The following is a 24,579-nucleotide window of genomic DNA, read 5'->3' as shown; positions in this document are numbered from 1 at the left end:
TGGAGTTGGATGCCACCAACTCCTCAGCCTGTTAGCTGAGGCCTGAGGAGAGGCATGGCTGGTCTGCACAATCACAGGAAGAGTCCAAGGACTTCTGCCTTCAAATAAGCGTGGGAATATCTGAGAGTAGTGAGGAAACTCTGCTTTGTGGCATCCCACAGGGAGGGAATGGGTCATGTTTCCACTAATCTGGATGAGATGGAAATGAAGACAAGTCAAAACTGATGACTGAAGTAGTGCAATGTGATACGTTTCCTAAAATAGTTTTCCATCATATCTTTAGCTTTCTTTTTTTTTTTTTTCCCCTCTTTCTCATGCTGCCTGGGTTTGTTTCTGTAACACTGCATGCTGTATACTCAATTTTTCTTGAGATTTCAACGTGGCAGGAGAATCAGCACTCAAATGAGTTAAGCTGCTGCAAGCAGAGCATTCACTCTAGTGACAACACAGATTGGGTTCAGCCAGGTTTTCAGGCTGTCCTTCTTAAGGCACCTGCTTATATGAGCATCTTTGTACTGTTGCTGCTTACTTGTGTAAGACTAGTTTTCTCAGAGGAGTTGCACTGTAATCTCCACTCCTTATGCTGACATAGCCAAACTGAACTTATTAGAAAAGCAGGATGGGATCTTTCTTGGACCCCAGCAGTTGTCCTCACCAGTCCACACCAAATCATCTCTGTCTTGTATGGGCAGAACAGTTAGGAGCAAGAAGCCTGTTGCTGAAACTGCAGAAAGACAAAGGAATGAGAACATGAAATTACAAAAATAAGATTCTCCCTTGAACTTATATAATGGGCTTCTTACATGCCACATCTCTCTCTACTGCATAAAGCAGTTGTGTACACTGTGCTGTGCTGTTAACCCTTTAGAGGCTGTACTTTTCTTTGTTTCCTGTTGCCTTGTAACATACATTAGTCAGAAAATGTTTGAGGGTACACAAAAATCAGATTCATAGGATCATTCATGTTGGAGGGTTGCTCAAGAGCTGTTCTTGACTGACCTTGCATTCAAATCAACGTCTGATGAAGGATCAGACCAGGGTACTCTTGGCTTTATCCAAATGGGTTTTGAAAACCTCCAGGCAGGGAGTCTGTATAACCTCCTTGGGCAGTTTGTCACTGCTTCTCTGTCCTGGTGTAAAAGCATTGTCCTGACTTTGAGGCCACCGTGGGTCGCTTAAGTTCACATATGTAAGTTCTGCAGCTGCTAACTTCCTAAACAGAAACATTTGCTCAAAAGTTTTAATGTTTTTCTCTGTGCTTTTTATCATTTTGTTCAGGAAACTACTCCAGACCACCGACGTACAGCGGTGTCCCCAACACAAGTTACAGCGGCCCAGGACCTGGCATGGGTATAAATGCCAACAGTCAGATGCATGGACAGGGGCCAAGCCAGCCTTGTGGTTCCATGCCCCTGGGACGGATGCCATCAGCTGGGATGCAGAGCAGACCATTTCCTGGAAACATGAGCAGTATGACCCCCAATTCTCCTGGCATGTCTCAACAGGGAGGCCCTGGGATGGGCCCACCCATGCCGACTGTGAACCGTAAGGCACAGGAGGCGGCTGCTGCAGTGATGCAGGCTGCTGCCAACTCCGCTCAGAGCAGGTATGCATTCAGGTGAAAGGAGTTTAAACAAGTAGGAAGGTTTTCCTTGTCATTTCTGAAGTAACAGCACTGTAGAGGTGTGTGAATGTGCATTTATACATGTTCTAGCTATGCTTTTATCTCTGGGAGGAGATGGTGTGTCCAAAGAATACTTTTTCTTAGTCATCTCTTTGTCTTGAGGAGAAAGCATGCTGTTGCCTGTTTTAATTAGCCTCTCAAAAAGCAGTTGTGACAATGGTGATGATGGCCACTTCTAGTTTGGTTCTTGGCATTACAGCTTTAGGGCAACCCATAGGATTGCAGTGACATTTGACAAGCTCTCTGCAACTTTAAACTTTTTTGAGTTTTTATAATTTTTATCTCTGGTAAAAAGAGGGCCAGCATGTCCTCAGCAGCTTACCCCTGCCAGAGAGTAAGGAAGCCTGTGAAGCTGCCCATCAGCTCTTGCATCTACTTCCCATGTTTTGAGCAGCAGTGCTGATGGCAGTTCTCTTCTGTGGGATGTTCTTGCTCCCAAGGAGGCCTGCAGAAGGGCAGAAGAGGGCAGGCTGAGAGGAACAGCTGGAGGGGAGAGGCAGAGGAGACATAAAACAATCTGTAGTTATCTGGAGTTGAACCTACCACTTGTGCATCCATAACAGAGAACCTGCAGACAGAACTGCAGAGGTTGGAGCCCTCCTCTGCCTTCTTGTCTCCCCTTTGGGCAGCATAGCTACATGTTGCCATTTGTATATGGGTTTTGGTAAAAGACACTTTGCTGTCCATGTCATTCTTAAAATGACTGAATATTTGCAATTAATTTTTGTTTTGTGAAATTTTTTAGATTAAGTAACATCCACATTTCCCTGGACTCAAGTAATTCCTGGCATATTTATTACCTTCTTCTGTTGCAAGAAGGTCCATAATGTTTGAGAATTACACAATTCTAGTTGCACTCTTCTGATGAATGTGTTCATATGTGTATGTATTTCTCACTGCACTTAGGCATGTGCATACACAGATGCACATACATTCATCCAGATATTTATCATTCAAGATCAGTGTTTGTGGCCACTAGACTTGCTCTTATTCCAAGATGCAGTGTTAAACAAGAAATAGGAAGCCAGTGTGTCCCTGTATTTGTTACTTTTTTGTGTTGAGAGCTTGAAAGGCAGGTGGCTACTAATGATAAGCAGCAGCAAACTTTTAAAACAATAACAGTTAATTTAGTGTACTTCATGTTCTTGCTCAGTAAAATAGAAACAGGCTCCTTTAAAACAGACCATACTCCAGCAGATATCTGTGAACCAGCAGTCCCTTTCTTCTGTTGGTTGTTTTAACAGGCCTGTCTAGTAGGATTTATGGAAGTCTGCTTCTGTCTGTCTGGTTTAGGCTATAAGCTGATAGGTCAGGCACGAAGGAATAAATAGGCCATCACTGCAGCTGCAGGAACAGGATTTCTCTATAATCACAGAATGAAAGGAAAAGCTCACGTTTGTTGGTCTTGACAGCAAGAAAAGACTTTGTGTTAAGTGGAAAGCATTTGGTTGTGATTCAACTTACATGTTGGGCATAGTGTCTGATGTTTGATCAAAAACTGGGTTAAATGATTACCGCTTCTATCTCACATTTTCCTCCCATGTAAATTTTGTAGAACTGCTTTTTCTTTCTAGCTTTGGCTGGACAAAACTGCACCATTTCGGAGCATTCCCATCACATACTGCCCATTCCAGTGATCCTATGGAAGAGCTGAGCAATGACTGAATCTCTATCACAAACACTGGCAAAAGGGTTATTTTTACATATTGGGAGGAACTTGTCACACCACTTTCATGCCAGGGGTTTGCAAGCACACTGTTTTCCTCTTTGATCTCAACTCAACTGTAGGGGAGAAAGCACAATGGCTGTTGGCTATTGCTGCAAGTCCTCGAGACTCGCATATGGAAGGAATGTATTTGACATTGACTTGGATTTGTGATACAGATCAAATCCAGAGAGGTTCTGCTTCAGGCCACCACACATTAGGTCACCTGCTTGTCCAGTCTGGGGCTGGCAGACACACCATGTTTTCTTCACAGCACCTGAACTGTGGCAGCACTCAGGCTCCCTCAGCGCACCAGCCTGACCAGTACGGGTAGGCAGCAGTGTAAACTGGACTTGCTGTGGGACCTTGGCATTTTTTGAAAATGTTTGTGAACATCCCATCTGGCTGCTGAAGGATTATAAAAATCACATGAAAGATACAGAAATACTTGCATTGTAGAGGGGATTTTAGTTTTTTGGATTCTTTTTGCTAATGCCACTGTGACAGTACAACGAAAATCTGCATGTCACTCACTCAGCACACCTACATGGCTTTTGGCACAGCTCCATTTCCTTGTGCCTAAAAGGGACTTGAAGAACCTCATCACTGAGAAGCAATGAGCTGTTACCTTCTCTGACCCAGACACCATTTTTCTCTCTTCATTTTTGGTGTTCTTGTCTGCAGCAATGCGGGCAGCCGCCTTTTCTGGACTTGGTGGTATTGTCACTACTGCCTAGGCAGAGAACTGCAACCCCCAAAGTGTGATCCTTTTCTGAGAGGTGATGTACTGCAGGAGTGATTACAGGGCTTCTTAATGGCATTTGCAAGGAAGTTTTAGTATGCTGTAGTTGATTGTGCGTGTATTTTAAAAATTAGTCTCTAGAAGAATTTTTAGGAGTATTTAGTATCCCTTGTAAAACATTTGCCTGAAGTGCAACTACTGTTTTCTCACCAGAGTCCTCCACACTGATTTCTGTTACCATATCACAAGTTACAAAACCGGGAGAAGGTATCTATGTTGGCTCCCAGCCTGTTGCTCTCTCACAAAAAAGTCCATCTTCACCTGAGATTTAACTCTTATGACTTCCCTGCCATCCTATTACTCCAGTTGTTACCTCTGTAGGAAATCTTTAATACCCAAATTATTGCTGTTGTCATGGCAGTTAAGTTTTAATTACCAGTTTTCTGTAACTGCTAGTTTGGTTTGTCCCTTAATAACATTGTTCATATATGTGTACAGAAAATGCAGAAAGAAAAAAAAATTAGAAGTCTCCTGGTTATCCAGTTCAAAAAAAGACAATTTAGTGAAATGGGAGAACACTCCCACCACACTACTTTACCTAACTGGGAAGACATCCACTCCTGTATGCCAACATGCATGGACAGTGCCCAGACTTTTTCTTTGAATGTGTTGAGTTTAGAAGATTCAGCTGTGGAGCTGAGAAAGTGTTGCATTGTTATTACTATAAAGCACCCTCCTCTGTGTAGAATTAAGAATAAAATCAAATGGTTGTGTCATAATCATGGTTACACAGCAGTATTTCTGTTCAAGTTGGTTGTGATCCACTTCAAGGTCAACTTGTTGATTCAGTAGCCAAGTATCAATAGAGGAGAGAAGTTTATCTTCAGCTGTTAATCCACAGGCTCTGTCCTTTCCCAGCTCAGGAGTCTCATTTAGACACAGAACGCTGGTTTGCCTCTGCCTTGCCAAGCCACACTAAGCAGCAGCATAAAATGAATTTCAATGGCATGCATCAGAAAAAAAAATCTCTTCCACTGGGGCACAAAATCAATGTTCATTAAGCAGGGCAGGATGATCAGGATCTGAGTGTCAGCCAGTTATACCTAGGTATCATCCTCAGAGCAGACCGCCACCCTTTTCATTAGAATAGATTAAAATCATATAAATTAAAGTGGTGGCTGTGGAAGATACTAGGTTTACACCATTTGAATTAGCCTTTGACCTCATCTTGAGGTCTGCTTTATGTTAAGTTTAGTTTAATTTACACAACTACATAATACTTTCCCTGTAAGCTAAAATCTTACTGTGTGCTAGGCTGTCCTGGGCATGCATGCCAGGGCTTCCCAAATGATAACTGCCATGTCAGGCTAGAGAAAAAAAAAGATGTTTTTAAGATCTCTTCATTGAATCTCTTCATTGTTTCAGGCTACCCAGGGTGTTCAAGCTTGCTCTGAGTAAAAGTTCAGAGCAGGCAATGTTAAATAAATCTCTAGTACCCTGTGTAGTAATTTACTTTATTTTCAGGAGGAGGGTGTGAAGGAACTAGAAAACAATGTTTTCCTTTTTATATTTGTATTGTTTTGGTCTCAGCATAACCATTGACTGGTGAGGACTGTATGTTGAAGACCTAATAAATCCAAGGAAGAAAGTTGGCAGTGATTGAAACCCCAAGGGCTGGTTCTGCTGCAGGAGATTAGAACCCAGAGGAGACCTTAAAGGGCCAGGTGGCTCCAAAAGATGTTTTATCACACTGTGATTCTTAGAACAGCACATATAGTGATAGCTAAATGTTTCTGTGTGTACAAAACTGCATCACAATAAGCCTTCCGTAATAACAGTTTTAAGCAAATGAGGTACTGTTTGCCCTGTTGATGTGAAAGGCAGCAAATTTAGCCAATATCTTCTAGTACCAGCCAGTGTTGAGCTCCTCAGTTTGAACATTTGCAGGGCTATGTGTGCACTGTCTGTGAGCTTTTGCTTCCTACAGCAAGTTCTCAGTTTAAAACTGATGATCAGTTTGGCACCCGAAGTCAACAGCCATCTTTAGAGCTAGATGCTTGTCACCATCACTTCCAGCATCTCTCGTGGTAGCAGTGAGTGTCATTCTGAACATGTCTTCTTAGCAGTTGAAAGTGTGACTGTGGTATATGGAAAGGTAAAAACATAGTTGTAAAATGGCTGGCTTGGATGCTGTTAGTAGTGTGGCCTTAGAAAATGTAATTTGGTGCTAGCTGGCTGTAAAATGTGCATCCAACTGGATGCTAAAATGAGCCTTTTGTTGGTGCAACTACAGTTATCAATAGCTGAACTAATTACAACAAAATGAGTTTTGATGTGCCTGCATGAGGAGCAATCCTATCTTTGAAGGCAGCCCCTTTGACCTCAATGTACCTTAATATGATTCTCAGGATTGCATGTTGCAATTTTGTAAATTAAAGCAATTTTTTTTATAGATTGAGTGAATTTAGAATTCAGTTCCATTGATTTTAGAGGAGACGATTCAGACCTAGTAGTTTATTAAACTGAGGAATTGGGAACCAGTTTTGCTATTTGCAACCTCTGATCATTTTAAATCCTGGCCATTGGGTTGCTAAATTGAGGTGGATATTTATATTATCTTCTGCTGATCCCCACCTGAGAAGTGGTGTTCAGTCTCTACAATAATATATGATGTTGCATTGCTTTGACATACTTCTAGGCATTCTAGAATGTGGTTCTGGTTCTGAATTGCTTAGCAACTGGTTAGCTACCACAGCCTCATTGTAATGTAGTGAGAAGAATTTAGTTTGTTTTTAATCAGTCATAAAACTGATCAAACAAAGCTGCACTAGTATTAGAGAATTTCTGTTGTACAGAGAAACACAATTAGTGTAAATTAGTTTTAAAAGTGCTTTCTAGATGTCTTCTTCTTAGTCTGTGTGTGTGTCTACATGCACTTGCACGCTTGCACACATCCAGCACACTAACCTTCCATCAGCATTTCTCCCCTGCTATGTATGTATAATTCATAATCCCGTGTTGCTGGTGCCAGCAAAGCACTTTTTCTGTATTATTTTCTCCAACAGCAGGGTAATGCAGCACTGCTGATGGACTAGAAGGTACTGGTGAGGAAATATAGTAATGGACATGGTGCATTAAAATGTCAAAAGGAAAAAGAAGGAGGCGGAAATGGGGAATAAATTTTTTAAAAAGAATAATAATATAAATAAACCCCAGAACTGTTTTAGGTGTTTTACATCCTAGTGCCTGTCAGTTTTGTGCAGTATTTTCCAGTCTCTGGCCCTTTTGATCTTGAAACTTGGATTTAAAATTCTAATTATGATTTTGAAAGCTGCAGTTTTGTAGCAGGAAGTCTTGAAGCGCTCCAGTAAAACTTACCATCTTTAATCCCTGGAGAGAGTGTATATTTTCCATTGTTTTCCCTTTTCCCCTTAAGCTTGGAGGTGCTGTTCTTCTCTGCTGGGAAGTTCGGTGGAGTGCAGGAAGGTTAAGTACTCATTCAAGTTTCTTTGCTTATTCAAACCAGGCTACTTCTAGATGAAAGGCTGCCAGCTGTGAAATCCCCAAAGTAAACTAGGCTAAGATAGGACTGGTAGCCATAATTGGAGCCAGTGCCTGCGTTATCTGTTGCCTTTGAAATAAGCCCCTGGCAAGAAAGGCTCTTTCTGCTGGGTCTTTTATTTAACATTCAGTCACACGAAGGAGTTGCTCCTGTTCAAATTCAGGCCATTCACAGTTCTCCAGGCTCAAGCTGTCTGGTCATTTCCCCTTTGCTCTGCTCCTCCAGACAATCACAGATTTCCTTTACAGATCTTGATGCGTCACCCTGAAATGAGCCCCACTTTGCTTTCAATTAGTGCTGCTCTAATATCCTGGTGGTACTTTCAGTCCATGAAACTAAATTTGGCTTCCAAAATAAAGTCCATGTGTAGTTTCAGCAGGTTGAAGTGGTTTTGCTTCTTGGCCTAACTGGCTGTATTGCCTCTGAACCCCAAATACTCCATGCTGGCTCCACCTGAGGCTGGAGGAGATGCAGAAATAGCTGGAATATCTTCTCCCCATGCTGGGCTTCTCTGTGATTTCAGGGGTAAAAAGTCCAAATACTAATGCTTACTGTAACTGTAATTTCTAAGGAAGCTATTAACCAGCATTGACACATTTCTCTTCTAAAGGACACATGGTTCTTCCCTCTTCATGAGAAATAGTCATTTGTATCAAGCTGATTTTTTATTATTTCTTTTTTTTCTTTTCCTCATGTTTACAAAGCAGAATCATGTATGGGTTTGTTCCATAATGTATTAGGAGGGAGGAAGTTCAGCTCAGCTTATATGTATTTATTATTGTAAGGGGAGAGCTAGAAATCTTCTGTGATTATTTTATTTAAATGGAGATGCATTTTATGGATCAGCTTAAAATTGCTGATAAAATTGTGTAAGGATTGGAAGAAACTTTACATGCTGAGCTAACCAAAGCCATTTCTTGTGGGAGACTAAGAGAAATACATTTTTATCTGGAATTTTGTTTTACTAAAAGGTAAATCCATCATTTTGGAGCCCTCGTTGTCACCATGCTGCAGAGCTCTTGCAGGCAACCAGTGATTTGGGGAGGCATTTTTTTCTTCTTTGGACTCATCAATCAAGTAGACTGCTGTATGCTGTTCATGCCATTAGAGATTAACCACAGACCTCAAGAGTCCTACTCTTTTCCTCCTTCAGAGAGTAACCATTCTTAAATTGTGAAAGAAGGAGTGTGTTGGGAAGGAAGCATGATTTTTAGTCATGAATGAGAATTTTCACTTACTTCAGAGACACTTCTAATTCGATTATTATTGTGTCACGATTATTTTTGGCTTGATTTGGTTGTTTAGGAGATTCATGGTTCTCTGTAGAAAGACTAATTATTTTGAAACAAAACTGTAGTGTAGAACTTTGTGTAGCTTATTAACATTTTGCCTCTGGGTTGGATGTTATATAGAAATTCTGTACCTTAAAATATGATCTTTAGGACATTAAGAATGCAGTACTTCTTTAATTGATGTTGTATAAAGTTAAATGAGGGATAACCTTAGATTGGATACTCTTTCTTGGGTGACAAAAACTATTTCAGATGAGGAAACAGTTTTCACAGTCTGTCAGAAGATCTACTAGTTTAAATCACAGAAGTGGTTAGAAAAAAAAAAAGCCAAAACAAAGTAGAATAGCCATCTGTTTAATGGGACTCATGAAGAAAGCTAATTCTGTGACTGTGCTGTGTGATTTGGCACATAACACTGCAAGTACAGTACTGTGATTGAACAGCCTGGAATTTTTGTGACAGAAAGGGAGGGACATAAAAAATGGTAGGAGGGTTTCAGGTTTTCAAGGCAGTTTAGGGTTTTAGGTTCTTTTACCAGGGTGGTATTTGAGTGAAAAATAAACCATTTTTTTTAGCTATGCTGCCTGGGAAATATAAATGGGAAGAGCCCTTAAGTTTGTTGATAAGTTCAGATGGAAACACCAATTCTAGCTGGACATATAAGTAGCCTTGTAAGAATCACATTAAATAATAACCTAACAGAATGAGATTTTGTTAATGATGGCTGGCAATCTTACTAACATATTAAATACCTGTTGCAGTGGCCACAGTAGGTTTCAGGCATCTGAAACAAAGATTGAAGAAAAGAGGCAGCTGAAATCGTTCCAGCATGTGCACTACATTGCTCTTGTGAAACTGTCCAGTGTGCCAAAGAGCCGAGACTGATGGTAACAGTGCTGGTAATAATATCAATAAACATATAACTGCTCCAGGCCATTGGGCAAAGATAGGTGAGTGCAAACGTGTCTGCTGGAAAATCCCTCTGGAGAACTTCCTCACCATGCTGATGCACATGCACAGTTGCATTCAGCATGCTGCTGTCAGCCAGATGACATTTTACTATGAAAAACTACGTGGAAGAGCTGGCATGAAATGCTCAGGTTTTTATTGGATTTTCGGTTGGTTGCTAGCACAGAGCATTCCAAGGTGCTCAGAAGCAGCGTGGGGATGTGGCTGAACATTGTAATTCCCAGGTGGAAGACAGGGAGCTCAGGGGTCAAACGTCTCCCCAGACAGTGTACTACCAGAGGAAACTGAGTTAGTAAAACACAAAGTGTGTCCTTAGTTTCCTGTAGCTTTTTAGCACCACACCTTGGTGACCTTTTGGCTGTTCAAGAGCTGGGCACAGACTCTCACTACTTTCAAATAATCTTTCTGGGAGAGAGTTCACAGGGCCTTCCGACTTTTTAATACAGCTATTTATAAACATGCACAGAAATAGAAGGTGCATAGTGAGAGTCAGATGAGTCATTCCCATTTTGACATCAAGTCACACCAGGCTAAATCACCCTTCTTGACATTCTGGTTCAGATTGACAGCATCATGCCATACAGGGCAAATTTCTTTTTTTCCTTGTAAACCCAAATCGTGCATGCTCCTGCTTGCTGGAAAAATTAAAGCAGCCCTTTTTTGTGCATCACATACTCCACTTGGGCTAGGAAATGTATCCCCTCAGTGCTTAGATACCACATCTGAGGGGGACAGTTGTGCAAGCAGTTGCTGTTAGAGCTGCAGTAGAAATTCATGTGTGGGGAAGGCAGACAGAGGTCACCAAGAGCAGAGCTCTGATGGGTTTCCAGGCCAATAGACTTGGCCCACTTTTCAGTTGTTCTGTGGTTTTTGTCACACAGCATTATAATTGAATTTATCCAGTACAAGTTACATGGAGTACCAAGAATTTAGTTTGTTCTTACACAGATAAATTCAGATATGGAGGTGTTGCTGCACTTGTAAGAATGCTGTACAATAAAGGCATTTCAGGGGTTCCTTGTGGGTTTGAAGACTGGTGATCAAATGCTGTGATCACTATGAAATTCAGGCCAAAACTACTTTAATTAACACAAGGGAATTTTATAAAAAGAAAATCAAATGGCTGCAACTTAAACAAACAAACAAAACCCTACATTATTTCACTATTACTAAATGCTTTTAAGTCACACACCCTTCTGTCATTAGGATCAAATGAAGTTAGGGATTTATTTTCTTTTTAACAGGCTTGTGCTGGGTTTTCCTCACTGTATTCAACTAATTTATTATTCTTTTGGCCATATTTTATACCATTATTAATCTTGGATCTCTTCCTCAGTTTTTATTATCTGTAAAATGGGGTAGAGAGATTTATTCTAATCCCAGCATGCATTCAGCTGTGTAAATGTTGGGTAGTTGTGTTGTTATTAGCATTATTACTCACGAATTACATGTGCCTCTACACGTTGCTCTTCCAGAGTTCCATGTGGTGTGACACTCCTGTTCTATTGGGCTTTAAATGACTCCTGAGTAGGTAGCCCATCAGGCAGGTATTTTCACTGGAAGAATGGTTAATGTGATGACAACAGCCTGTAAACCAACAATAGGTTTCTGTGACTTTTTCTGAGTAGCTCAGCATTGAATCAGTGTGATATGAGCAACTCATTTTTAAGTTCCTCCCCCTCCTTGATTGGTTTTTAGTAAAATCCAAGCAATGGAGATGATGGTAAAGGCACAAGTGGTTGTGTAAATCAGAGGAAAGATAATATATTTAGAAAGGCTATTTCTGTTACTCTTTTTAAAAGTATCTTACACAACAATATTTGGATCAGCCAGATATTGCACTGTACTTGGTCCAACTGCAGTGGATTACAAGGCGATTTGCACTATCACATAATTACAGTGTTAGAATTATTCCTCCATTTTAGCATTAGCATTTAGGCCTGGTTGTTGAGAACAACAGTTTTGTGTTAGTTCTGTGTACCTCTTGTCAGCAGACATGTACACACACACCCCCCTCAGTACAAATCCACTTTTTCATTTATGTTTCCCAGTGCTTTGTCAGTGTATTTCAGAACTTAGGCCTCCCACAAGTAGATATGCACGGGTGTAAAATTTTCTCTTTCTTTCTAGTCTGAAAAATGGCAGAAAGTCTTGTGGCAGACCTAATACCTGTCACATCAGCAGCTTTTGTGGTTGCTTTTCTGAAACTTTTTACAATTGGTGAACTTCCCCACTGAAAAGAGGAGGACATGTAAGTCCAGGTTAGTATACTTACAGCAGCAACTAACAAAAAGAAGATACTTTGCTTTCAGATATAATGATGTTAAATTAATTTGTTTTATTCACATGGGAACTGCCTTCAATGCCATTTTATAGCTGCTCAAGCCAATATTTAGGCTTCATTTGTCTTGGCCTTTGCTAAGAGTGCTGTGAACCTCCAGACAGAACAAAGTAAGCAATGTTGGGGTTTATTTTCTCTCACTCTCTTCTCCCTTCTTCAGTTCTCCCATATCCACTGACAATAGAAATTGTTTCACTTCTCCAAGAATGCCCATAATGTAGCAAGAAGGAAAATCCATAACAAAAGAGCCTATGTATCTGCCTGCACATGTTTATGTGTAAATTCTCCAGGGAGAAAGCATTCACAGGTCTCACTTCTGAATTACTCTCATTATAATAACCCATTTGGTGTCAAAGTGTGACAGATTATAAGCGCTTAAGGCTAGTCCCAGCTCAAGACAGATTTAAATAAAGTACTTCTGGTTATTGTGCAGGTCAGTGTGTTTAAATAACAACCCCCCAAATCATACTTTGACATTTAAAAGAGAGAGGAAATATTGTCATGCTGCAGACCTGGCACAGATAAGCACAGGGCAATTTGGTCAGTACACTGTGATTTGTGAGTGCAGCCTAACGCAGTCATTTTCACAGTTTGTAATCAAGTAGCCACCTTAGCAGTGTGTCAGCATTAAAAGAAAAAATGTTCCTTTTAAAATGTTTACACAAATTACTCCCCTGAGGTGCTGCAGTGCATTCACTGCAAAACTGATGTAGGTTAAAGATCTGGAGCAGAAATGGCAAACTTGGGGGCCTTTTTTTTTTTTCTCCAGCCAACTGCTCAGGTGGCCAGGTCACAGTAACAGGATAGTTTTTCAGGTCCAGCACTTAGAGCAGCAGAACTGGGGGAAATCCCCACATTAGGTGCACGTTGTGTCAAGTGTCAGGAGGCACAGCGCCCAAGTTCCTAACAAACAACTGATAGGAGTTTGTGACTGCCAGGATTTGTGCAGTGTGACTCAATGTCATTTCTTCCCTGCCTGGGCTGTGTGCCCCTTCTCTGCTCTTGTCCCTGTAGCATTGCCCCTTCAGCATCACCCTGTTGTGCCACATTTGGATGGGGGCCCCCCCAGCATTGGGCCAAGATGGCCACTTCAGAGCCTGGGCCTACCTCAGTGCAGGGTGCACGAGCTGAGGAGCTGAGGGAAGGCACGTGTCTCGTAGCACCCTGCCTTGGAAGCTTCCTGTGAATCCCTTCCTTCTTTCCTTCAGGCATATCTGGCTAAGAGGCTCCACTTGTGCTAGAGGGACCATAACCTGTGTCTACCCTGGAAGCAGCAGCATTCTGTGTGCTTCTCCCTACTCCTTCTCCTGCCTCTCTGGTTCATCTGCCTTCTCCTGCACACCTATTATCCTCCTTGCCCTAAAAACCTTTCGCATCTAGTGAGAATGCTCCCAATCCTTTTTCCTTCTTAATTTCCTTCTACTGTCTCCTTCATTTCCATTTTCTATGCCCCAAAATCTCCTCACCTCCATCACCTCTATACTTTCCACCTCTAAAGCTTTCTTCTGTTCCCTATACATTTCCATGTTGGACTCTCCTCCTGTGCTCAGGCTGCCACAGGGCTCATTACGGAAGCTGGTTCACTTTTCTGACTGTATGAAGGGCTTTGTTCTGCTGTTGTAGATTGAGTGAAGAGTACGAGGCACCAGGTACCTCTTAGGAAATCCACAGAAAGTTTTAGAACTTGATCCCTGTGTACACAGAACAGCCTGAGCTTTGACATGTTTCCATATGAAAAGTTGAGTCTTCATTTCTTGCCTTGTTGAGAAGCATAATCCACTTCTGTCACTGTCCATAGGTAAACCACATACACATCTGAACTCAACTTGTTAGTGCTTTCACATTTTTTCAATAAGAAGAGAAAAGATGACATATAAGTCTTGCATCAGGTGACAAAACTGAGGAGGTACTAAATCACATATCAGGAGGTTCTATGAAGCACAAGGGCTGTAGAGTGATTTCTGTGTCACAGTTGGAGACAACACATAAACTTACTGAGGATTTCAGGTCCAATTTCCGTATAAGAGAGTGCTCAGCAGCTGTGATCACTCATGTGCTCCTGTGTACTGGCAGTGCTGTTCTTTCTAACAATTTCTTGTTGTGCTTTTTAACGATGACCAGATCTTGCGTGGCAACTCCTCTTTTTAAATACACAGACTTCTGCATTAGCTCAGAAGACACAATTAGATCTGATGCTACTTGTTTTGCAGAGAAAAGAGATTAAGTGCAGATAAAGCTTTGGGTAGATTGCAAATGAAGGAAAACAAAAGATCAGAAGAAGAACTTCTTAAAAGGGAATGGTTTGAATTTGAGCAGTTGTGTTTTGGACCCAGTAGTACACCAGACTGTCAACAGCACAGTGAAGCCGACAAGCTAAGATCATAGGATCATTCAAGCTGGAAAGGAACCTCAGGAGGAATATTTAGTCCAACCTTCTCCTCATCAGGTTCATCTTAGAGCTTAGGGTGTTACCCTGTTCGGGTCTTCAAAATCTCCGAAGGTAGAGATTGCCCTTTGGGCCACCAAATCTAGTCTGTCAATATTTTCACTGGGAAAATGGTTTCCTTGCATCCAGTCTGAACTTGATGGGTTTTCACTCTTGCCCAGTGTGTCTTGTCCCCCCACCATGCCCACTGTGAAAAGTGACCTCCTTTTTGGGTGCTGTGGGGCTGCTGTAGGCTCCTCTCAACCTCTGTCGGCCCCAGGCTGAATGAGGCCTCATCCTTCAGCCCTTCCAGGGTCAGTGCTCAAGCCCTGGCCACGTAAGGGGTTCTCTGCTCTCTCCAGTTTATCATCATCATCTTATCTTTTCTGGGGATCCAAAACTGAACATGATACTCTAGATGGAGTCCAGTGAGTCTTGAGGAAGGAGGAGATGGTCAGTTTCTTCCATCTCCCAACTCTGCACCTCATCACACAGCCCAGGATGTTGTTGGCCCTCTTTGCTGCCAGGGCAGACTGCTGGCTTATGCCCAGCTCTCTCTGCCAAGATGCCCAGGGACTTCTCAGCAAAGCTGCTCCCTCTGGGCAAATCCCAGCTGGCACCACTGCGGGGGGCTCATCCTTCCCAGGTGCAGGACCTTGCACTTGTGCCTGTTGACTTTTACAAGGTTCCTGTCAGCACATTCCTCCAGCTTCTCCAAGTTCCCTGAGGTGGCAGCCCTTTCCTCAAGCATAACAACTGGCTCTGGCATGATGCATTGCTAAATTGTCAGCAGAGTAAATAAACCATAGAAAGCAAGCAGATTCCTCTCTTCCACTTTAAATCTCTTAAAATTGCCTTCAATTTTAGAACTCTTCAAGATCTACTTGTAGCAGTAGAACAGAAAAAAATATTGTAGCCTTAGGTATTGTGCTTAAATGGATAGCATAATCCCAAATTTGTATTGGCCTGGCTGCTTGTTCTTCTAAATGGGGAAAAATACATTATCTGTGATCAAGGTATTGCAAGAGCAGATACTCTAGTTCATACACAATGCAGGGTTTCTCTCACCAATACATTTTAATGTATTCATATATGTTGCCTGCATGCAGAAATGTCAGGAGCTGAGGTTTCCTTCATTCCCTTGGAGGGTAACTATATCTCACCAGGAAGACATCTTTTCATTATACTAAACTTAAGTGTATCTTTTCTTAATTTCTTCCTATTATTCTTAATTGCATCATCCCTAAGCAACCCAGCCCTTGGTGTTTATGTGGCAAATACTGTAAAATTGTATACTTAGCTGAGTTTGTACTGCTATAAAATTCATAGCTGGCCAGTTGAATTTTTGCCATTAGATGTCACTACGTGTACAGCAGACTGCTTTTAAAGGCTTGATTTTTATTTAGCATCCTGGAAAAATGGAGGAGGGAATTGGGAGATGTAGGAGAGAGTCTAGTACTGTAGTATGTTGGATATGCCTTAACTAAAAGCAGCACAGAAGGAAACATAAGATTTTTGACTTAACTCCAACAACCAACAGATGATGCTGTGACCTTAAGCATATATAAATATGTTTAGCAGCTGCTGTGTAACATATTTATAAGTGTTTAGTGACCTGGAGGTTAATCAAAATGAGTTTGGTGATCTCAGCTCAGTTCTTAATGGACTCCACTTCATATTATGGCACTGATGCAGCACAATTTGTCACAGTCGGCAGTCTTTACTCAAAGGAGGCCTACTGTGGAGTGAGAATTAAAGGCTGAAGTAATACCTGATTATTTCTCCCTAAAGAAACTTTCCATTCCAAGCCATCATAGAGCAAAATAATATGTGGAGGAGCTCTGGACTGCTCACTGCACCCAATCTGATAATAAAACAGCATTTACTCTGACAGGATGTCCTTTCAGTGTTACTGAATTAGCTCATGCGTGCTGCGGTCAGGGCTTTGATAGGGGGCTGGGAAAGGACAGAGTCCTGCCAGGGATGGTGCTGAGTCTTTTCACTTGCTGGGCTCCTTCCAGAGACAGAGAGTTGTGTCTGTTCCAAGTGCAACATTACATAGGAGGATGAAAGGGAAAGCTGTTGCCTTGCCCGATGAAATTTCAGAATTAGGTTCTGCCATTCAAGTTCTTTTGGGTGCAGAAGCAATTTTTTTAGACTTCAGTTGTTTTCTTGCTGTCCTGGCCAAAGCCTGTATATTCTTTTTACTTAATTTCTACTCTCCGTCTAAACTGGAAATAGTTTCCTACTTTTTGATTTAAAGCTGTTGTACAGCAGTGTGCTTGCATGAGCTGCAATTGAGATTGATGTCCATTGTGGGTAACATGAAATAGGTTGTACCTCAATTTGAGACAATGAACAGCCCCACAGCTTAGAAGATACACATGCTAGGAAGTAATACTATTGAAATATTGGTAGGTAAGGACCAATTTCAGCTTACCTGCAAGGTGTGTGTCTCCTGTGTATTTGTGTATTTTTAAAGTAAAAGAAGGGCATTAAAGAGATAGATACCTGTAGAGACTTGCCTTTTCCAGGATCCTAGCCTTACTGCACAAAAGAACCTCTGAAAATCCATTACTTCTTTTTTCAAGTATGAAAATACGCTTGCACATTTTTTTCATCTTCACTAGTAACTTTAGCCAGTAACAGAAAGGACCTTGCTTATCCACTATAGAAAGCATTTTTTCAGTTAACTGCATTTGCTGAAATATAGCAATTTTAAACTAGAAAGGGGGGGGGGGGGGGGGGGGGTTAAGATACAGTATTTACATAAGAAAAGCTTGGATGTGTGACTGAAATCATTTATAGTTGTTGCCAAATCGTTCTACTCTTCTCTTTTCCCTTTGTAATCTCCCTTGGAGCATTGCACCACTGTGCATTTTAAATCTTTTCCCTCCACTTCTTGTTGCAAGCTTCATCTGGGAAATGACATTGTATGGCAGTTATCTCCTTCATATCAAAAGAAAGCCTTTGCCTCTTTGCAAGAGTGAAGAAAAGTTTGTCTTCAGAGAGCAAAGGACAAAACTGACTTGGAAAAAGATGCTTTATTTAGATAACACGTTCTCTTTTCCTTTGAAGAAATTCACAGTGTGTCAAGAAAAATTAGGCCAAATAGTGCTTTAATGGTCTTCCTCCAGTACCTCCTAAAAAAGAAATCTGCTTCTACCAATTGTGTTAAGAATCTGCCATGAGTTTGGAAAGACAAGAAGCCATTGAAGTTACTCAGGGTTCTTGATTTAGGAGTTGTCTTTTTTGATTTGAATACTGTAAAATAATTAAAAGTAGAATTTCTCCCAAAACTCTCATCTTGCTACCCAGACATTCAGCTTTCCCTTCCTGTAGGATGAAATTAAGTGCTTCGTTTTTTGTAAGGAAATAAAAGTTAACAGGTACTAAAGCGGTGTAAAAGGGTGGTTGCTTTCTTGTTTCTTTTATTTGGAAAAGCAGCAGAAATGTACAGGGGGCACACTGAAGAAAGACATCTGAGTTTTGTATTTTCCTATGTATTTTCCTATGAATATACAAGTATTTTTCTGTGTCTTTTATTCATATGTATTATTTTATATGTCTAAGTGTTACTCATATACATAGGATAATACATGCAGTCTTCAACTATACTAAGAAAAGGTAGGTAATTGTTTTATGTATTAAAAGAATAAAACGTTATTTTTTAAGGTAAATCATGCATTACATTGGGTTATCATGCTTACTTGAATTAGGTTATTTTCTTCCTTATGCCTCAGTTTTTTATAGAGTTTGACAAATCAGGTACCAAGCGTACTTAGATACTTCTTAGAACTTAAAAGAAGATAAGTTTTAGTCTTTCAAAGTACTTGGTCTGAACATGTGGGGAATTATGCAAGGGCTTCATTTAGGGCAGTTTTTGAGACAAATTTAAGTCTCAGTTATACAAGCATTATACAAATATGCTATTAATTTTCAAAAGCAAAATAGTTCTGCTGAGGTTTCTTGTTTCAATGAAGTGGAATATGTATGGAGGTTTTTGAAAGATTGGGCATGGATGATGCATGTTCAACACAATAACTACAGATGGAGAAATCAGAAACTGAATCTATAGTACCCATTTTTCTTTTGGTCATTTCACTGTTTATTAAGCTCTGGCAGCTGAGGATTGCTATTACATGGTCAAAATGGTAAGAATGGTGATGTGCTGGGGCTTTTTTTATGCCAATGCTAGATTCTAATTTTGGCTCCTGATCATATTGCTGTCTACTCATAGGGTATATAATGTGAGCTGTATTTTTCTTCTGATTGATAGTGACATAGAAAGACTCTGTACATGTCTTGAAATTAGTCTTCAGTCCAATTCTATTTCACATCTATGATAATTAGCTGAAGACTAACTCAAAGCTCCCTACGTAGGTAAAATGAACTAATTACCTGCTTTCTCCTTACAAACAATAGGTGATGTGCTCTGTGGCAAACCACAGCATCTTCAGCAATGAGGTCTGTAATGAGATATTGTATGTGTGCTTCCCCCTCCTAGGCAAGGCAATTTTCCTGCCATGAATCAGAGTGGGATTATGGGCTCCAGCTCCCCCTACACTCAGCCAATGAACAACAGCTCTAGCCTGATGAACCCACAGGCTCCTCCTTACAGCATGGCACCCAACATGGTGAACAGCTCAGCAGGTAATGGTGAGTAACCTTCCAGCAGTGACCTTCCTCCACAATCCTGCTCCACACTATCAGCCCTGGGCTGGTGGCAGAGGAACATCCTTCTTCATTTCATTCACCCCTGTTGGGTAGTTTGGAGTGATTAGAAATCAGGCTTAGGTGCTCAGGTATTTTTTTTGTACAGTAACTGATACATTTTTCATTAAGTCCTTCTGCACAGCATGTAGATGAGTACAGTGTTTTGCACAGTTCCAGCATCTCTTGGACTCAGCTTGCTGTAGGTGTTGCCTAGCAAGTATATTTGTGTGTGTGTCTGCAAGACAGGGAAGGAGAACAGCTTCTTGTTTTAAGAGGTTGCTTTTGGTTTCCAGCATTTTACTTGCTAAGGTTGCAATTTCAGGTATTTAATGTGGTAGTCATTTAAAAAAAGAAATGTGCACTTGCTCTGACTTGAAGATGCTGTAAGGTGAGCACTTAACATAATTATTCTGTTTGGAAAACATAGGCCATATTTACTGTTTTCAAAAATTTTTTAGTGTTTCCTCATTTAGTATCTGTATATAAAATTTTACCATAACTTCCTCTTGCAAAAAAAAAAAAAAAAGGCATATTCAATGTAGCTGCTGGATTTATCCTTCATATCATGATTTATGAGTTCAGAATTGCTTGTAGCTTTGTGTGTGACTCTGAAGACAGGTGAATACAGTTTTGCACAAATGTGCTTCATGGTCCACATTCAGCTTGAATTCCTAACAATTATCCTCCTTCAAGATAATACTTCAGCAAAGATCAGTTCTTTGATTGGGCTGTGTTTGGATGGAGTTTCAATGACCCCGAAGCAGATCCTCCGAAGTACTTATTCCAGTCATGGAGTTTCTGTGCATGCCTTATTGATTACATTATCCCTTTTAGAAATGTTGGGGGTTTTGAAGTTTTTTCTGAAAGCTGAATAGGTTGTGCTAAGGTAATACGATGTTGTTTCTTAATTGTTTTTGTTTCTACTTTTATTTATTTCTTAAGAAATGCCTTACTACCTAAATTGTGTCTTACCAAGAGCCAGGTTTTTCACATCTTTTGCTCTACCCCTCTGAGCCTGTGTAATTCTTTCATCTTTTGCATCTTTTGCTGTCTTTTCTCCCTGTCAATTCTGTATGTTCTGCTGCCTTTGAAAGAAAATAGCCACAGTGAGATTTTAGTGTCTAGTATGTCCAGAGTTCCTTTCCCCTACACAGGAGCTGCTGAGACACTGAACAGTGTCTTATATTTCAAGAAGATTCTTACCATTTTGGTTAGCAGAAGAAAGGAATCTGCTAATTAGTAAGATTTTTTTAAAAAGAGAGAGAAATTAACAAAAAAAACCCACCAACAAACAAAAAGGCTTTTTCCAGTTCTGGCCTGGAAGCTTTTGGCTAGCCCAGACAGCACACTGCACCATCTGGATGAAGAGGGACAAGCTATTGAAAAGAGCATTAGATAATAGCTTGCTTTTTCCCCACCAGAGCTGTCCCAGGTAATATTATGTTTTGTTTGTGTAGTTATGTGTTTTGTCTGGCTTGCTGAAATAAAATTACTTCTGAGCATTGAAACTGTGCTATAAATTCTGTTTTGCTATTAGCAGAAGTAATTTTTCTACCCTTTTCTGTTGGTCCCCAGAGCTGCAAAAATAACCAACAGCAAACAGATGGCAGAGTGCCCTGCCTAAGAAGATTTATGTATTCCTAAGGAATAACCAGTTTAAAGGAAGATTCACAGAGGTTTTTTTGTTCAGATAATTCAGCCATTCGTTATTTCATACAGTGGAAATCTGTTCAATGGAAGACCATTTATCCTAGCAGTCTTTTGTATGGGGTAGTCATACTCTTTTTATTGTGTTATGCATTCTGAAATATTGGATTTTTAATAATTTAAACATTTATCAGTTTTTTTTCTGCCAGTGCATTTGTGAGGTTTTCTTTTGTTCCAGTTTTATTAATTCAGAGATTACCCAATGGAAAGTAAGTATGAGATGAGCTAGAGGAGTGCAGTGCACCTCTTTCAGTCTGTGTGGGAGCAGCCACACATCTAAAATTGCTTTACAGGCCTCCAGGAGACACTGTTGGGGAGGAGATGGACACACACAACACCAGAAAGAGAAAATTGGGTGTGAATACATTGCTGAGTGCAAGTGCTGTGGGAATGCTTAATTTCCCCATATCCAAACTCATCCTTCTGCTTGGGTAAAAAAAATGGAAGCTTAAGACAAGTGTAAATAACAGTACTTTTAATTATCATTTCTTGTGCTGGGGGTGCACTTTAAGGATGGCTCTGGCCCTGCATTTGATGGGGTAGAGAACCTATAGGTGATACCTTTATAGGAGCTTGCAAACAGGATTTTCTGTGGCAGGAAGACCAATTCAGCTGTGTGGCTCCTTAGCTTCCTCTTCCTCCCTGCCCCAGAAAGTCCCACATCTGTCAGATAAGCCAGGGTTCAGTCAATGTGGAGGGCCAAAACCAAGTGCAGCTGAGTGGCTTCTGCTGGAGTGAAGGCATTGGTTAACTTGCACATACACCATACACTGAGCATCAACAGCTGCGGTCTCAGGTAGAGGCCAGTGAAAACCTGAGGGGAGCAATAAGGTGAAGTTAGTTTCTTCATTGTCTGCATTTTGAAGGGGGCAGTTTTGTTGCCTGTTGTGAGGGAGGAAGGCAGGTCTTTCATTTCAATAAAATGCACTTTCAGGTTTTACTGTAAAATAGGAGAAGATTGCTGATAACTGATGGAATTGTTTTCATATGGTGTTGGAGCTTCAGCATAGCTATGTCTAACACTGGTTTTGTCACCCATTTTTAGTAGTGTTCATACCTCCTCATTACCAGTTAATCCTTTTGTCTTTAGGTTTTTTTAATTAATGTCACAATTGAAAGGAAAGTCATGCCTGCAGTTATGCATCCTGATACTCCAGCAGTGACTGTGGATCAAACAGCAGATCACCAGCTTCTGCTGATGCAGAGTGGTTTAGGAACACAGAAATTACAAGATCAAAGAAGACAGATTCTTCTAATAGAGTATTCCGTCCATAACAATAACAAAAGCTTCAGGAAAAAGGTGTCACAATCCCTTCACAATTATGGAACAAACTGCCATTCATAAAAATTGTAAAACTGCTGCTGTCCTTTTATTGTATGAATTCACATTACCCATACATATTTTAGACATTTTTCCCCCTATTTTTCAAATTCCAGCTTTAAAAATGCATATAATAAACAGGAAATTTACAGCCCCCAATATAGCTCATGCTGTGAGCTTTGTTAATTCTAGTGAAAATTATCTTTAAAAAGAAGCAATAGGAAGTTTATATCTCTCAGGTTTCCCCATTGTTCTTGCATAGAAACTGGCATTCAGGATCTCCGCTATCTGTGGAGATGAACAAACCAGTAAAAAGGCATTAATTCCCTTACTGCTTAAGGATACTTTCCTTTTTTCAGTAGCTCTGTCTTACTGAAACCTTGCTTTCTCAGGGTATTGTTACTCCCAATTAACTTTCAACATCATAATACTTAACATAAAATGTGAGATTCTAGGAAAAATTATTTGCACTGAGGGAATTAGAGGGACACTCTTTATACTAAAAATCATACATATGCTGTATATTTGATTTAGTGTTTATTTGGATGAACCTCGAACAGGAAAAGCAATTATATTTATGCAGGTGAAATATTTTTTAGAAACTTTATTTGGATTTTTCTGTTGCATTTTTCTGAAAAATGGATATCTCAATTTATTTCAGGGTTTTTTTTTACTGTAATACATTTCTTTGTAGGAGCTATTAATGCACATTTAGACAAACTTTCTGGAGGCTGTCAGTAGGTGGTAACAGCTGAAATGTCCCATCACCTATACTCCAAACAAGTGATGACTGAGTGACTGTAAATCAAGGCAGCACCTGGCATAGAAATGCCCACATCCCAAACTGCTTGTACTTGTCATTCCTTGGACAACACTTGTCAGCAGAAAGGCAATGTGGCACTGAGATCCCTGGTGGCTCCCTTATCCTTTTCAGATAAGGTCCCCAACCACCTTTGGCTGCACTTGTGCCCAGAGCTGGAGGATCATTCATGGTAGGACACTGGGCAGTGCTGTTGTCCCTCTTCTGTTTTTTCAGTGGGCATCAAAGCAGTGGGGATCCTCTCGTCAGCTCCACAGTCACTAATTCACTGCTTTTGCTTTTGCTTCTCTTTTTTTAACAGAGGGAGAGTGCTAGGGTTGGAAGGGAGAGAGGAATGTATTACATTACAAGGGAGAGAGGAGGGAGTATTCTGTTTTGTAGAGCATGATTTGTTATCACACTAGCAATAAAGAGAAAAACAATGTTTGTATATTGCTGCTTCTATAGTATTTCATCATCTTCTGGGACTGGTAGAGCAGCCTTTAGCAAAAAAGAAAATCTCTGCAGTTTTACTCATGTCAATATATGCCTTTGAGTACATTAAATTCAGTGTAGAATAGCTAATTCAGGACCTTGACCTATACTTGCTTTTTGAAATCATTCTAGCTCTTAAATTCTTATAAGCCAGAGGCTAGTACTTGAAACCTATTCACAGTACGCCACAACACTTCTTGAGTCAAGATTTCCCTGTTATCCTCCTCTCTACAATGTTTTCTCCTTTGGTCTGCACTTCACAGGCAGAATTATTAGTACCTGTGTAGAAAGAGACTGTGTCTTATTTTAGCAGTTTCGTGACAATAACAGTATTTCACTGCTCAGAAAGGGTCAAAACAATGTTCTCGCTGTACCGCTTAGCTAAAAAAAGTGCAAGAATGTCTTCTCACAAATCGCTGGAGAGCGCATTTGCAAGAAGTTACGAAACAGCATTTCAACAGCACATAGAAAAATAGCTGTGGAAACATCTTGGGTGAAAGCTATAGGGAAAATAGACAACCTAAATGTAAAATACTTGCAGTTCTTCTCTCAGAGGTACAAAGAAAGAATGTAGATGAGCTAAATAATTTAGAACAAAAAGTGAAACAGAATTTGGGTAATTTAATTATTTGTTTCATAATTGTGTCCAGTTCCTCATAGTTACATTTGTATATGCCAACAAGAAATAGTGAAAAGCCAAAACGAGCCTGTATTTTTACATTTCTAAGCATGAATAATGGAGTCAGAATGTGTGCTGTAATCTGCAGACTGGAGTTCGTAGCCCTTTGTATGAGGTGTTAACTTAAACCCCTCTGAAACAG

The 24,579-nt window shown here is 40.4% G+C and overlaps 1 protein-coding gene across 4 annotated transcripts in view; it reads left to right on the top strand.

Annotated features, from left to right (window-relative positions):
• ARID1B (AT-rich interaction domain 1B) overlaps positions 1 to 24,579 on the top strand; it is a 324,803-nt gene that overhangs the window by 263,281 nt on the left and 36,943 nt on the right. For 2 of the 4 annotated variants that reach the window (XM_054279185.1, XM_054279183.1), the window contains 2 exons: positions 1,279 to 1,606; positions 19,228 to 19,373. In XM_054279185.1, coding sequence (XP_054135160.1) covers positions 1,279 to 1,606; positions 19,228 to 19,373 — 474 coding nt within the window. Of the gene's footprint in view, positions 1 to 1,278; positions 1,607 to 19,227; positions 19,380 to 24,579 lie in introns of all 4 variants that reach the window. The other 2 variants (XM_054279184.1, XM_054279182.1) reach the window with 1 other exon arrangement.

The sequence above is a fragment of the Melozone crissalis genome, unplaced genomic scaffold, assembly GCF_028551555.1.
Source record: "Melozone crissalis strain CALT ecotype California unplaced genomic scaffold, PUWL_Pcris_2 ptg000027l_1, whole genome shotgun sequence".
NCBI lineage: Eukaryota > Metazoa > Chordata > Aves > Passeriformes > Passerellidae > Melozone > Melozone crissalis.
Note: the sequence above shows the minus strand (reverse complement) of the source record. Positions and strands in the feature narration are given on the sequence as shown.